Raw genomic sequence first — 16,388 nt, forward strand, 5'->3', positions numbered from 1 at the left:
TTGAACTTTAAGGTTTTATAACTCTTTGGACGAAGCATAATTCCTTGTTTATTTTTTTAAATTAAATTAGGGTCATGCATGATTCAACCCAAGGGGCTGAACCATCCTCCAATCATACTTCCATACTTGTATGTGTTTGCTGTATGGAAACGTAGGGAAGAAACTATGACTTCCAACATGCACGAGTCTTGGCTGATGTCACTAGATTTGTAGTGTAGGGCATGGACATCATTCTCCATGATGGTCAATAAATCATTTACCTACAACAACTCCCTATTGCACCTCTTCTGTTTTCCATTGCAAGTGTCCCCATGCTGTTGTCCTTGTGAGGTGTGCGCTATTCCTTGCCTAGTAGATGTGTAAATAGATCCATGCAAGAGCTTCCTAAACTGTAGGGTTAGTGTTCAGTACCAACACTGAAAGAAAAATTCCATTAACCTCCAATTCAAATCTTGAGCTGCGAAAGAGGCCTTCATTTGCATTATTTCTCGGGCCACCTAATTGTGTAATGGTGATGACATGTTGATCGCTAGAACACCCCAAAGATAAGTTTATGGCACTAAGTGTGTAGGGGGCAAGTACCAAGTTATAAGCCCAAAACTGAAATGGAAGAATGATTGGTTGAAGTTGAGAGGACAGGGAGAACTTAATAATAGCAAGTCCCTTGGATGGCCATCCTTAAATAACAAAAGCAGTGTGCTTTTGGTGTCCTGCCATTGCAGCCTGGTTTTATGGGTGCAGGATTCACTGAAGCTAAATCATGTGTGCTGTGGGTCTTTGCTCTTAGATGCAGCCTAGCAGGTGGGTTTACCCATTTGATGAAGGCCGAATCATGTTTCCTTTAAACAAACAAAAGGGAGAAGCTCTGAGAAAAGCCTGGCTCGACCGACTGCATTTCTCGGCTGGGCTCATGGAAACTTTAGAGAATGCCTCTGTGAAAGTCCACAAGGACATAGCTATGTCTGATCACTCCCCCGTTCAGATTATCCTGTCTAACTCTTGCAGCACTATGAGAGCTATTTATCTGCTGTCTGCTAGGTCTAACGTGGTATGATTGGGTTAAATCTCAAAAGAATTCCTAGTGACTATATCTCAAAGATTACCTGACCTTAGAACATTATCTGAACATGACGTTTTATCTGCAAGACCCAGAGAATAACACTGTAGCTCATCAAACTTGTTTAGATTTTTTGTCCTCACAATGATGCCATCTGTCTGGATTCAAAAGCTACACAGTTTCTAGGTAATTAAAGGACGAGTATTGCCCTGCAAACTAGTGAACTTTCTTAGGGCTCATCATTCAATTTAGCAACAGGATGAACAGGATTGGGATATTTTGGAGAAACTAGTCTTCAGCTTGTGGTTTAAGGGCTGGCATCTTAATGTTTGGTTAGCTTTGGGACCTTACTATTTATCTGGACTCTCCATTTTCATTTGTTGTAAATGTGTATTGCATTTACTCCTGGAACTTGTTTTTTTGTACAGTTTGAGAGTGCATCTGTTCTGATTTGTGGATTTATCACATTTATTGAGTGCAGATTGCTGTTCACAGAGAAATTCCTTTTCTGCTGTGTGTTTCCAATTCGTTGCCTAAGATGGATATTGCAGTTTGCAGTACTCTGTTGTCCACCTGGTCATAGTATTGACAAGAATGGATTTAGGAAAGATGTCACCTGGCAGCTTATCAATGTTTGGGGAGGAGAACACTTCCTTCAAACTACTGAGATGCAACAGCAAATTTGTATCCTCCATGAATATCTGTAGGTCAGGTTTTCTATGACATGCTTTCTGTTTTCTAACAACTTTTTGTCCTTGATCCTTGAAAGATATAACTGTAGCTATAGGTCTTTTGCTAAGATCTATGACAAGGGAGGATTTGGAAGGCTCAGGTGACATACTGCAGAGACTACTTCAAGGAATTAGCTGTAAGTTTGTTTCTTGATTTTTCATACTTAGTTTGAATGGTGCTCTGGTTTTTTAAAGAACAACTTTGCAGTTGTTGAAAAGATTATGGCATTAAAGTGTTCCTCTTTGCTTCTATGATACTCAGGTAGATAACTTGTAGTAACATTGTTAAGATGGGTGATATGTGAGTTTGGCCTGATTACCATTTGTAGAAAGTATGTAAGATCTGCACGTGCATCTAGCTTTATACAGGGTGCCTAACATCGTTTACAAGGATGTATGTTGCAATTCCAATCCATGTGTGCATAAGAAAAAAATGCTCTGACAGAACGCATCTCATTTTTTATCACATAAGTGAAAGGGTTACAAGTCTTCTGAGTTATGTTATTGCGTAGAGAGAACTTTCCTTTCATTATAGATGTATGTTGCCGTAGCATCTAGCTTTATACAAATCTCAGGGTGCCTAACATCGTTCACAAGGATGCATGTTGTGATTCTAATCCATATGTGTATAAGAACAAAATGCATCGTATTTGTCTTGGAAGTATTGCATAAGTGAAAGGCTTACGAGTCTTCTTTAGTTAAAATCTTGCATAGAGAGCACTTTCCTTTCGTTGATCTGTGCAACTAGAAAACTTGATATATCAAGTCCATAACCACCGGAAAAATTCTAAAATTTAGGGAGAGTTTTTTGTATGTCCCCTTTTGTTCTCAATACACCCCAGAGTGCACTTACAAAATCACGGAATTCATGCTTTATGAATTTGACAATACGATAGAATATTCATGTTTTTTTTCAGTTAGGCTTGAAAGCCCTCTTGATATGGTTCGAACAATGGCAAAAAAGGTGGCATTCTCCTTTTCACTTGTTATAGACAAGAAAAATCCCCTTCTTCTAGATGATGAGGACACAGTAGAAAACTTAACAAACTGGGAGCAGCTTGATTCATGTGATTTTGGGCTCACCACGAAGTCATCTGATCATGAACCTGTCATCAACCAAAAAGATGCAGAGCCAACAACTGGAGGTGTCATGAAGTGTGATGTTGCAGAAAAAGAAAAACTGACAAAGAGGAAAAAAGATAAGCTAAAGTCAGAAGCCTATGATCCTGATGAGATTATTGATTTGCGAACATATACACCAGATAGTGTTTCAGATGAAGATACAGGCAACAGTGATCTTGAGAGCGAAAGTTCTCTGCAACCATATGACCTATCAGATGATGAATCAGACCTGCAAAGGGGCCAGCTTCCTACACAACTTCATGACTGTGTGGCTAATCTGCGGAAGGGAGACCAACCTGATGTGGTGAGTTCTTATGGTGAGTTCTTATAAGTAAGATGAGTACAAAAAATTGATACTTAAAGATTTTGGGCAATGGGTTTGACTGATTCACCAATTAGAATGTTTATAGGTGAGAGGAGCGCTTGAAGTTTTGGAGGGGTTGATCCGGGCCTTGCCTGATGAACTGGATAATACTGCACCTGACCTTGCCCATGCACTAATCCATGTACGCTGCAGTGTAGTTGCAATTGAAGGGGAAGAACAATCAATAGAAGATCGAAGATACAATGCTCTTGTTTCACTGTTAGTCTGTGCTCCTCAAACAATTGCAGTGTTCAACGAGGAACTGTACTCGCCTCATGTTGATATTGGCCAGCGTCTTCTTGTTCTTGAAGTTATGTCAGATGCAGCAAGAGAGCTTGCATCTGCCTCTGTTGCAGAAGTTTCTCAAGAGAAACCACCTATGATAAGAGAAGTTGATGCAAAATGGTATGGACCTGGAATTGCTCTTGGTCCAGTGGGAGCCGGCCCATGGAGAGAAGTGAATGAATCTAATGCCATGGTTAGTTTTGTGCAAAAATATGAAAGGGAGATTCCACAGAGATCAGATTCAAAAAGTTTGGGGAAGTCCAGGCGATGGGGGAAACTGTCTCTTTTGATTCCGGCACAGCGAAGAAACCAGGAAAGAGATATAAAGAGGAAAAACATGTTTGTTCCTTTAGCAGCTTCTTTTATGCTCCCAGCCATGAGAGATTATGACAAAAAACAGCATGGTGTTGACTTGCTTGGAAGTGATTTCATTGTCTTGGGACAACTCATTTGTATGCTCGGTGTTTGTATTGAGTGTGCATCACTGCACCCAGAGGCTGTCATCTTGGGTGCACATCTTTTGAATATGTTACGGACCAGGTATGTACATTCAAACAAGTACTTTGTATTTGATCCTCTCTCTACTCTTTGCCATTTTTAGGCATTGTTCTTTAAAACTTTTTGAAGTGACTTTGCTACACATGGTTTGAATACATTTCTTTTTCCAGGTAAAAAATGTGGCTGATTATATCACTCAGAAGAATTTTACAAAGAAGTATATGTGCTTAACAGTCTAGCTGAACTGGCTCAAAATCACAAGATAGTCAAAATGTACAAGCCTCTCAAGGTGGTCTGGGGTGTATGTTGGAAAGAAGCCATGGAGGAGGAATGTATTCCCACCTAGTTCTGCTCACCTGCATTGTGAAGAACAGACCATGGCCACCCCAGGTAAGTAAGAACTGCTGTCAGAGCTCCCGACAGGCCCTAGACTCGCCCTGCAGCTGGTCCCAACAGCCACGACACGGGTGTGTGATGGAAACCTAAAGCTGTGCCAAGATTGTGCATGTTGAGAGGCTCTCGCTGCCAAAAGTCAACTGGGAGCGTGCCTTCCAGATGTGCCACCCCTTTGAGGCTTCCAATAATCTCCCAAACCTCTGATTGTGACATTGTGGGCTCCAGTACCTGGTGGATGGGAAATGCATCCAGGCCATGTCACAATGTAGGAACCTGCCTTGATGATGAAGATTATGTCATGCATCTCTGCCTTGTACAAAAGGTGGTGGCCCTGGCTAACTGACTGCTAATAGAAAGCTCCCTAGGATATACACCCCAGGCACCACTTACCATAGGAGACCACAAATTCCTCATCACACTAGGTGGGCTGCCTCACAAGACCAAGGACAATGCTTGGCATCTTGAAGTGCTGTTGCTGGCAGTGCTTGCAAGCTCCTCTCTGTTGCATGTAGGCAAGCCAACTCCTGATTGCTAGGCTTCCATGTGTGAGGAGCCAAATGAAGTAGGATACTCTCCTTGGCTGCCAACTATCTGATAGGTGTTGCTAGAATGTCCAGCCAAAAGCATCAGTAATGCTGTGCTCTGCCCAATGTCTGCTGCATGCCCAATCCATCTCCTCTGCATAAGAACATGTTGGCCGATTTGGGCTGTGTAAGCCAAGCAGCATTGAAGCTCCTTGGCAACTACTGTGGCCGGCCAACTCTCTTGGATCCCACTTAAGCTCATCAAGAGGCACAACTCTTGGATCTCATAGCGGGGGGGGGTAGGGGTCTAGCTGCCAAGTCTTCCCTTGGAGACCGATGACATGGATCCTCCTCCAAGGGATAGTAGATAACGCCATGTCATGTTGTCCTCTACCGATAACCAATCGGCCACCCTCTTGAACTAGAAAACCTTGGGGGGCCCCATGAAGTCTGCTCGCCACCTAAAAGGGGATGCCCCCACTGATGAGAATTGAGATGCCCACACCTCACCTGGTTGCACTGGATCTCTAAGAGGGGGAATTTGGGATTGCGCTACATCTATCTTCCTCCTTTTGGCCTCTAACTATCGTCAACAACTTGCCGTTGGTTGTAAAGCCTCCAATCCGCCATCCTTTAGACATCCCTCCAGACCTGACAGAGCGGGCAGCTGCAGCCTTTCAACCAGCCCATGGAATATGAGAGTGATCTTCTAGCTATAACCTATCACTATCTTTGATTTGTGGGTTCCAAATGACCAGCTATCCATCAATCTTCTACTAGCATGCTGGGGGCCACTGCTCCAAGGCCTTACGGAGACCTTGCCAAATCCATAGCATGCTGTGAAGAAAGGATAATTTGGGTAGCGTGCTTTGTGCTGAGGTGAAGATCCACCTCAAGGATGGTCTCCACTCCCCACTTAGTTGGGATTTGCACTCTTGAAAGTTCCTGGAGGAGAACTTTTCATGTTTGTCCACCTAGGGTGAGCCCTCAGACCACTAGCTTGCCCAATAAGGCTTGACTTTGAAACTCTGAATTAATGAACCCCAAGCCCCCCTCGGAGCGGTGACAGATGATGGTCTCCCAAGCCACCTTGGCATGGGAATCCTTGAACCCATTTGACCATGAGCAAAGAAAATTCTGCACCAGGTGGCGAAGCTGAACCACACATGATGAATAGAAACACCAACAAGAAACAATGTACTAGGCTGTCACTAAGAGGACCTGGTTGATCAATAGAGTCCTTCGCTTCAAGGAGAGGTGGACCGTGCTCCGGTAGGTCAGCTTTCGCTAGATCTAGTCAAGCACCTGTATGAACTGCTAGGCTGGTGTGATGTCAAGTCCCACTAGGAAACTGAGGTACTTGATAGTTTGACTCTTGTTGCAATCAGAAATTGGTGGGTTTGTAATGTGAGTTTGGCAAACATGAAACCTCTACAAAGATGGCTAAAATGGTGGGAGCAGCGGATTCCAAGGCATTTTTACTCATCTTGTGATTGGAATGCCTTGAAGAGCTTCTCTGTGAATGGGGAAGGAGGGAACGTCCCTTCTTGGTTGTCATGAGGGAGGGGATGTAGTCCCACACTTGTTGCCTATTGCGAAGCACTTAGAGTAGAAAGGCTCTTGTTGCAAAAGCTGTCTGTAGAAAGTTCGTGGCTAGTCCCATCACCTCCCTAGGATGTGATTGAACTATCCCACATTGTTCATGAAGCTTGTGAATCCGGTCCCTTGAGGTGTGTGGCTGGTGCACTTGGAAGAACTCTCAGCACACAATGTCCCCTTTTTGTGCCCAGAAGGCAATTGAGACCTCTTGCCCCTGTGTCGCTAGACTTTCGGTGAAGCCATCATCCTCAACATGTGCAGTCTCTTGCTCCATGACCTTGGCCCTGAAGCGTGCATACTTTGAGGCTTGATGCCCAAACATATGGCAATGAAGATATTGCTCGGGCCGCCCTGTTACTATGATTTGTCGTCGGAACAGGTGACTTCCTGTCTCAATCACTTGGAACTTAGGGATCTACTTGGGATCCAATATTGCAATTTGTACCTCCGAGACCCTAGTCCCTGTCATTGCATCGACAAAGAAGGGGAAATGACTGTGCCAAAAAGGCACCCAAAGTACTCACTAGCTGCTAATACTCTGCTAGCCTAGGGAAGAGGAGGGTAAAAGGATATCTAGGAAACCTTGTATGAAGAGTAAAGTTTGAAACCGTGAAATCTTTATACCAAGAAACCAAATAAATGACATCCCCTTGAAGATACAATCGAGGAGCTGGCAATGAGCTCTTGTGCTGCATCTGCCGGGGTGAGACAAACCATGAAGATGCCTTCCCCTTGTTGAGCTAATAATGCATTACAAACTAATTAGCTCTGTAAAGTTTAAACACAACCCCAAAACATGTAAATCACCAAAAATTTAATTAAATTGTGTGCAGTCCCAAAGAGTCCTCTGTCCCATAAGCAAAACCCTAATTTGGGAGGATCCTTCTACATCTATAAATAGGCAGGCTTCCCATAATTCAGCCCATCCTTGTCTTGCAGGTTTCAGCCATCAGCCCTCTTCCACTAGCTATCTAGCCCCGAGTGATTGCTACTACGTGATCTATAGCTGTTTGCCCAACCTCTCACTATTGCTGGTGATCAGCTGCCATCATCTTTAGGCGGTTACATTGCTGTGTTTACCAGTTCTAGTCCCAAAGATTGCTGCGTTTTGGTTTCCAGCCTATTGTCCTTCCATTTCCAGCATTGGCTTGATTTGTGTTCGCATCTACAATAGGTCGTCTTTGTGTCAACACTTTTCTTCATTAGCCTCTACTCCGAATGGTGGTTAGTGCACTCGAGATCCATCTTCGATGTATAACACACATCAACGCCTCCCTTGGCTTGCTCCCACAAGAGCCACCACTCGTTGGATAGCTCTGCCCTTGAGCATTGTGTACATTCTCTCATTCATTTACAGCATTGATTAATTCACTTCAGAGTTCTCTTTCTTCTCCGTTTGTATTTATGTTTTTGCATTTTGCATTGTGTGTTTAGGGTTTGTGTTTATTGTGTTATTGTGTAAGTTATTGTGTTTCAGCCATGTTCATACATTCTGTGTTTTTTCTGTACAAACCCTAGCATATCTTCACATGGTATTAGATTCGGTGCTCTTTTAAAGAGTATCCTGTAGCTGTAGTAGAGAGCTTGGTTTTGTGCAAGACATACAAATGTATGTAGCTGATTCACGATGGCTCAAACGACTCCATCTTTGGATCCTCTAATTCCTTCTCCAACTACTCCTTCAATGGAGGCCCTAAGGAGGCATTATGGTCTTGATTTGGAGGACAACAGTCCTGCTACTAACCTTGCTTGTAGGGATCATTCATCGAGATCCAACTGTTCTTTGTCTCATACTCCTTCACAAGGTACATCTCAGTTGGAGCATTTTGCTGACGAGATTGATCACCTCTTAGTTGAGGAAATAATATCCACTCAAGGCATAGCTAAAAGTTCAAACTCTTCACAATCAAGCCCAATGGCAAGTTCATACAATCCAATTTTGTATGAGTTTGATTTTGTCTCCAGTGCTTCTTTTGTTATGCGGGAACCAATTGTAAGTGATGATGGACATCCAAATTGGTACCAGTATGGTTTTGAAGAAAACTTTTATGTTCAGAGATGTTCCACAAGTTTACTTCACATTTAGATTCCTCTTCTTTCAATCTGGATCCTTACTTTAGACCTACAATAAGTTACGTAGTTGTAGCACACATTGTCTTTGATGCACATCAAGGTTTTAGGCTATCACTAGACACTCAAAAGTGTACCACTCTACAACCTAGTACATCGTTTGTGGGAATGCCACCCTTTAACATTGTGTCTTACATAGACCAGCAAGTGCGTTACTCTTTGTCCTTTGGTCTTGTTGTGTGGGGAATCCCTCTCTTGCTCACTATACCACCCTCCTAGATTGCACAAATGCATGAATCCCCATCTTGTGTTGATGAGTCACCTCCTTTTTTGAAGAAATCAAGGAGTGGAAAGGAATCACCTCCACATTTGGATCCAATTCCACCTTCTCTGATTGATCCTAAATATGGACCACGTCCAAATGTCGATGATCAGGCTCCTTCTTTGAAGGACAAAGGGAGTGGTACACTCACATTCTCACAAAGACCCTCTTGGTACCTCTTGCCTAAAAAGAATAAATTTTGTACATTTTGTCAGAAATTGAGCCATGTAGATGACAATTATCACTCAAAAGGGCTAAGGGCCTTAGACCCACACTCAAAATCATCTCATCCGTAGCTACCAAAGTTGAATCCCATCCCCATTCCTAAACCAACCTCAACCCCTTCTGGTAGTGATAGTGCCACTTCGAGGAGGTTGAGAGGGGGTTCTTTCCTAGGGAGGTGGTGCACTTTTTCCACCCTTTGTGGTATCCATGGTCATTAGTGGCTGGCCACCGGTGCAGTGGATTTTGGATCTCCCCCTTAGTCAGTGCCTCATAGCATCTCTGACTGGTTTGGTCATTTCCTTCCCGTAGGCTAGTCTCTTAGGAGTCCCAGGTCATCCTTAGGAACCTTAGGCTAGTTCCCTTTTGGCTTAGGTGCACCTTTTCAAGTTTTTTGCCGCATAGTTCCTTCTTTCAAGCCTTCTGCTGCATTCTACACTCACTCAAGCTTTCTTTTAGCACAACATCCAAAGCATCTCAATATGAAACATTCGGTATGTAGGTTTTTTTCTTGATCTTTTCATGTTGGGTTTTGTATTTGAGTCAGGACTAACATTCTAGGTCCTATCTAGGTTGAAGATTTGTTTTTCGGTTCTTGTCTTGATGAGTATGTCTCCATCAGCATGGGGATGGAGAGGGTATCTTATCTCGAGATTGGGCATTCTTCTTCTCTTGGCAACTGTCTTTCTTTCCTTTTAGTTGAGGTGTGTTTTTAGTTTAATCATCATTTTCTATACTTCTAGTTTATTTTTTCATGATAGGTTGACTGCTATTTTGGTGGTTGTGCCTTTGTATTCTTGGCTAGCATTGGAGCCATCTCATGAGGTTGAGTTTCATGCATGCCTATGACACTTGATCAACATTGGAGCCATCTTCTAAGATCGAGTATGAGCACATCCCGACTGCCTTGGTGGCTAACTTTTCCCCGCTCTTCCAGTTGGGAAGGATTAGGTCTTCCTTCCTCATCCATTCAATCTCTTTGCATGGTGGATTGTTATTGTAGCCTTTTTTCAACTAGCATGGAGCCATCTCCCGAGGTTGAGATTTGGGCTTGCCTATGCTACTTGATTAGCATTGAAGCCCTCTCCTGAGATCGAATACGACATATTTTGTATATCTAGATGGCCGATTCTCCTTTAGCTATTCCGACTAGGGGTGTCCGGTCTACTTTATCATTAGATTCTTCATGGTTCTTGGCACCACACAAAGATTAACACTAGGCTCCTCTTCCTCCTTTGGTATTGACATCCATGGTTGAGAGGGGATTCCTACCCTTTCTTGGTATTCTACAAGTTTTGGCATTTTTCCTTGACATCAACCTCCCTTTCTTGTTGTCTCCCTTTGCATTGCACGATCATTATTATCTTTGTAAAAGGGTGCTTGGTCAAGTGATCAATTTCCCCATGAGGGACACTGTCCAAGTGGCACCTTGTTGCATCTACATTCTCATCATGAAGCATCTACTCTATGTATCTCATTGTGCAGAGCACCTCTGAGCGGATCGTGAGCTGTTTCCATCGGCGATCCTTTCACCACCTTACCACCACAATTTCCATACTTTTTCACCTTTTTACTCGTCATTGATACTCTTGAGTGGTCAAGATAGCTTGTCTATTTTGTGATGTGGTGAAAAAAGGTTCAATGTATTCCTATGTGCCTTTGTAGGTCTTGGTAGCCCATTGGGCAGCTGATGAGCACCCTTTGTCCGATGCCTTGGCTTCTCTAGGGTGATCACTTGGGCTCCCTTGGTAAGATAACCACTACCTTTGTAGTATTGATAGGCCATTGGGCGGCCAACATGCGACCTTTGTCTGATGCCTTGGCTACTTTGGGATGGGGCACCTTGGGGCACAAATGGGCTTGAGCTTTTCTTCCAGTCCCTTCTTGGTTCCAATTTTGGGCTTGAGGGGGGTTGCTAAGCTAAAAATGCATCACAAACTAATTAGCTCTTTAAACCCAGCCCCAAAACATATAAATTACAAAAAGTTTCATTAAACAGTGCGTGTTCATAGAGAGTTTCTATGTCCCATAAGCAAAGGCCTAATTTGTGAGGATCCTTCTACATCCATAAATAGATCCTTCTACATCTATAAATGGATAGGTTGTCCACCTAGCCTATCCTTGTCTTCTAGGTTTCAGCCATCAACCCTCTTCCGCTAGCTGTCCAACCCTGAGTGACTGCTACTATGTGGTCTTACAAGTGTTTCCCAAACCTACCATTGTTGTCAGTGACTAGATGCCATCATCTTCAGGTGGTTACATTGCTGTGTTTACCTGTTCCAGTCCCAAAGACTATTGCGTTTTGGTTTCCAGCCTGCTACCCTTCCATTTCCAGCATTGGCCTGATTTGCATTTGCATCTACAACAGGTATTTTTGTGTTTTTAGCACTTTTCTTCATTAGACTTTGCTCCGACTATGGTTATTGCACTTGGGATTTGTCTCAAATGGATGACACACATCGACACCTCCCTTAGCTCGCTCCTACGAGAGCCATTGGCTGTTGGACAGCTGTGCCCTTGAGCATTCTGTACATTCTCTCATTCATTTATAACATTGATTCACTATAGAGTTCTCTTTCTTCTTTGTTTGTGTTTATGTTTTTGCGTTTTGCGTTTAGGGCTTGTGTTTATTGCGTTATTGTCTATTGTGTTTCAGCCATGTTTGTACATTGTGTGTTTTCTTTGTGCAAACCCTAGCGTTTTTTTCACACCCCCATCAACATTGTCTCTGCTATGTGTGAGGTGTTGATGTGCAATGTGGAGTGAAAACGGTGCCCTGGATGGAAAATGACCCACAACTTGTCTGAAGATCATGTCTCATCTAGTTCCTTTATGGCTTAAATTGTCTATGCACTGGCTGTGCCTTCGTGAAGATGACGCAGAAGGCATTTGACTGGGGGGCACCTGCAGAGTGCTCTTGCATCAGACGAGATGTTTCTGTCGTGCATGTTCACCTAGGGCGTTCCATACGTGTTGCTATTTGTTTTTGTAGAGTGCTTTGGCATTTGATGAGATGTTTCCATTGTGCATCTTCACCTAGGGCCTTCCACGTGTGTTGCTATTTGTTTGGGGTGAAAGCTGCCGCAAAGAGAGGGGGCAGCTGGTAAAAACCTGTTTTGGTTGCGAAGGGAGAGAGTGGCTGAAGCTGTTTTGGGGGGGGGGGGGGGGTTTGTGTGTGTGTGCAGCAGGATGGCAGGTGGTGGACAGTGCAGGGAAGGGGCGGAGGAACCAGCAGAGAGGTGGCGACTATGGGGGAGGGGTGGGAGGTTTTGTGTGCAGCGCTGGAAGATGAGCACAATGTGAGCTGGAATTTGGGGGGGGGGGGGGGGGGGGCGCGGAGTTGCAGCGTGGCCAGGTGAGGCCACTGGCAGCAGTGCAGTGTGATGGTGTGGGGGGTGGGCGCGGCAGGGAGGGGCACTGAGGCGGTGTGACGCACAGAATGGTGGCGGCAGCAATAGTGCATCGTGGTGCTCAGTTTAAATGCACATACATACAAGGGATGTGTAGTTGAAAATAAGCATTTGTATTTGAACATCTCTCTATTCCTCTGCAGTTGTGATGAATTGCTTCTTGAAATTCTGAAGTGTCAAGCAGTTATCGAGCTTAAAGTCATTTGGAGGTCCCAAAAGAAACACTGAATGTTGAAATTTTTAGCCTGAAAAGAACAAAAGGAACCACAGTTGACTAACAATTATGTTTTCATCTTTTACATTCAAATGTCCAAATCAAAGTGCCAGTGGCAATGCATGCTGGCTATTGCCATCTGCAATTATTATTATATTTCCATGTGCTGGACTTGGCATAGTCATCTTAGGTGTTCTCTTTAGCTAATGTGTGCTCCTAGTTGCAGCTTAGCTTGTTTATTGGTTCTTTTTTTATTTGTATAATACATTGTGTTTTTCTTGTGTCAAATATCAATCAAACTAATATCACAGGAAAGGGGCAAGAAAATCAAGTATGTAGGCACATTTTTGGCTTTTAAGTGTTCATTATACTGCAGTATGCCATAATATATATAGTCCATTTTCAGTGTCATGCACTTGGCCTTGGCCATGATACAATGGATATTACCACATGGGATCACTCTATTTTCAATATTTAATTGCTCAAAAGTACTGTTGGCTTGGAATTGTCTATCAGGAATGTTTCCAATCATCCTGAGGCCTTTGTAAGGAGGGCCTGTCTTTACACAGCTTCACGTGTCATGGTTTCTCTACATCCGGCACATGTAGCCAGTGCTGTGAGTGCTGGAGACTATGATATTGCTGATGGGCTTGATTGGATCCGTACCTGGGCCATTAAAATTGCAAATGACGACACCGATACTGAATGCTCATCTGTACATTCTTTTATTTTTTGAAGTTTCCATGATTATATTTTAGATTTCCTTTATAATATCTTCTCATGAACTGCCCCTTCTTGCAGATGGCCCTGGTGTGTCTACGTTTGCATTCAGAGCTCATGTTACAAGCCTCCCGTTGCATGGAAACAGAGAATGCAAATAGAAATACGGGAAGAAGCATACAGTATAAGCTTGCGAACTCCAACGCTCTCTCTTTTTAGTGAGTTACATGCGAGTGTAACATATATTTATGCATCTTTCAAAAAATAGCACTGTAAATGATAATCTTCTCAGTGGCTAATGCATCCACTGGCTGTCAGATCAGGGACTAACTTGAGCAAAGCCAGTGGCTAACAAATCCATTGGCTGTCAGATCCGGGACTAACTTGAGCAAAGCCTGTTGCTTAGTAGTATGATACACACAACTGTGCCTTCCAGACTGTACTTTATCATTCAAGGTCTGTACAGACTAAGAGTTTTTATCAGGATAGTTGTGTTTGCTTCTTTGAAAAGCACTTCCAGTGTACAGCTGTATTTTACTCGGTCAAGGTCTGCACAGAGTTATAGAACATTTATCGACGACTGCCAAATCAATAGCAGCATACTGATCTCCTTAGTTCCGACACAATTGACAAGTGGTCACCTCCTTTTCATTTGTAAGCACCCCATACCTTGTAGCAGGTGGACTGCAGGAAGCTGCAAAAGGGTGTAGGGACATTCCTCTAAGTGGCTGAAATAAATGGTAAGGAAAGCTGACACCACTACAGAAGAATAAACTCCATAAGCATCACCTTATTGCAGTTTCACGAAGGATGATGATAGCTCTTCATGTTGGTTTATGGAGAGAGCACCCTTGCATCATTGTTTAACAGGTTTTAACAGCTAACAAACCTTATGAAGATCAGCTCCAGTAGTCATAGCTGAGGGTTGAGGCAAACAAATAAGAGTTTTCCACCCAGCATTGTAAGCTGCAACCTCAACCATGTAACTCACCTGCAGTGTTTTGCTTTGTACATTCGTACAAAGGTTGCAATCTGCAAATCTGCAGCCAAAGGAACAAAACCATCAACATTATTGAGTCTTTGAGAGGGAGTTTCCTCACTTTTCTGAATATATGGGCAAATGCTTGTAGTGATTGTTTTTATTTAATGAATATAATGTCATTATTAAAGGAGCAATATTTGTACATCTGAAAAATATATGAAGTCACTAATAAGCAATGGCCATTTCAGTGAAAAATATTTACAACTGCATTAGCTGTAGCACGAGGCATCTCATGTGCGCCTCCGAGTCTCAAACTCATTAAATAATGTGATTACTAAAGGAGCAATATTTGTACATGGGAAGTCACTGATTGGCAATGGCCATTTCAGTGAAAAATATTTACAACTGTGTTTGTTGATATTGTATTGGATACTGATACTTCATCATCCTTCAAGCAAGATTACAACAGTTCTCAAAAGCCTAGAAGCCACCCTTCAAGTAGGGTCCTTCTTGGCCAGTCTGGACATTGTAGCAGGAGCTTCACTAACCACACTGCAAGCCATCTCAGCAGGAGCAACACTTGATCTACGTGAAGGACCAATGAATGCATGTCTTTAAGTTTACTGGAGGCAGTCCCAAATATCAAGCCACGTCTGCACTCCCTTTCCTATAGAGTGAGAGGGAGAACATAAGCTCATCAGTCAAGAATAAATCCATCATTAAAGGCAGCACTTTGAAACCACATAACCTGTTGAAGGTAGCAATCACCCTTCCCACCTTCATTACCCTTTCATTTGCAATTGGAAAGGATGGTCTTCCAGGTTTTGACAAGCGTGTTAACCACCTTAGAGCTCAATCTTAAGGCTCAACCCCTTGCAAACAATAGACCTTCCAAACTAAGCTCCTTTCATTTACCTCCATGTAGGCAAGAGCTTTCAATCCATGCTTTCAAAATGAGCATCCAAGGTTGACCCCCTCCCATTTATTTGAGTAGGTTAAGGCTAAGCATATCAACCTTCTATTAAACTAGCACCATCATTGCTACTCAAGCCACTGAGTTGATCCCAAGAGCCAATTGGACATCCAAAAATTTCCCATTTGGATCTTAAAATTATAATGTTGATTTCATGCACAAGAATCCCCAAGACAATATAAAGAATTTGAGTTTTAATCATGCTAATAATACAACCAAATGTTATCATTAACAAACACTTGAGCACAACAAATTGCCATTAGAAAGGGGTAGCCCTTTGATAAAACCGTCTTGGACGTCTCTTAATTTGGTTGAGAAGAGGTGGAGTCACCAAGACATATAATATAGGGGTAAGAAGACAACCTTGCCTAGTTGATTTCTTCAGACCAAAATTTGTATATGCTATCCACTAATGGATATGATAGTGAAGGTGTTATTGAGAAGGGTCGAAACCATCTCACAAAAATTTTTAACCAAGTTTTGGAAATGACAACTTAAGTATAAAGTCCAAGAGGATTCTATAATCAAAGAAATGGTACGACATAGATACATCCTAGGACTACACCCTTGTGGCGTCACATAAATGAGGTTTTACTAACTAGGTATAGGAAATCACACGTGGAGTGGAATCCAAGCAAGGCTCAGAGTCACTATTATTGTTAATATAGGTGCCTTTGTAGGCAATGCTATGTATACTTACACTCACCTTTGTCAAATAGATTGTTGTTCTCAACAATCTAAGGCTTATTGCTTTTTGACTTGTTTCGGGGTGTTTACATAGCTCATGGTATCAAGTTGGTCAAAGTTTGTCGATCTAGGACTCGACTCATTAGCGGGGTCTTAATGTACCATTTTCTATCAAGCTCACTAGTGTTTGCCATACTATGACTTGGGGGTGT

At 42.8% G+C, this 16,388-nt stretch overlaps 1 protein-coding gene across 10 annotated transcripts in view; it reads left to right on the plus strand.

The window, feature by feature from the left end:
* Positions 1-14,706, plus strand: part of EMB2423 (telomere length regulation TEL2 family protein) — a 53,053-nt gene extending 38,347 nt beyond the window's left edge. For 3 of the 10 annotated variants that reach the window (XM_087667684.1, XM_087667689.1, XM_087667690.1), the window contains 7 exons: positions 1,539-1,741; positions 1,827-1,925; positions 2,706-3,214; positions 3,321-4,099; positions 13,331-13,529; positions 13,616-13,752; positions 13,853-14,706. In XM_087667684.1, the coding sequence (XP_087523810.1) occupies positions 1,539-1,741; positions 1,827-1,925; positions 2,706-3,214; positions 3,321-4,099; positions 13,331-13,529; positions 13,616-13,752; position 13,853 (1,927 nt within the window). In that variant the 3' untranslated portion in view covers positions 13,854-14,706. Of the gene's footprint in view, positions 1-1,538; positions 1,742-1,826; positions 1,926-2,705; positions 3,215-3,320; positions 4,100-4,227; positions 4,448-13,330; positions 13,530-13,615; positions 13,753-13,852 lie in introns of those variants that run through there. The other 7 variants (XR_015688814.1, XR_015688813.1, XM_087667685.1 and 4 more) reach the window with 7 other exon arrangements.
* The last annotated feature ends 1,682 nt before the right edge of the window (positions 14,707-16,388 follow it).

The sequence above is a fragment of the Lygodium microphyllum genome, chromosome 26 (genome assembly GCF_053477565.2).
Source record: "Lygodium microphyllum isolate KBCC chromosome 26, Lygodium_microphyllum_v1.1.10, whole genome shotgun sequence".
In the NCBI taxonomy this organism is placed as follows: Eukaryota; Viridiplantae; Streptophyta; class Polypodiopsida; order Schizaeales; family Lygodiaceae; genus Lygodium; species Lygodium microphyllum.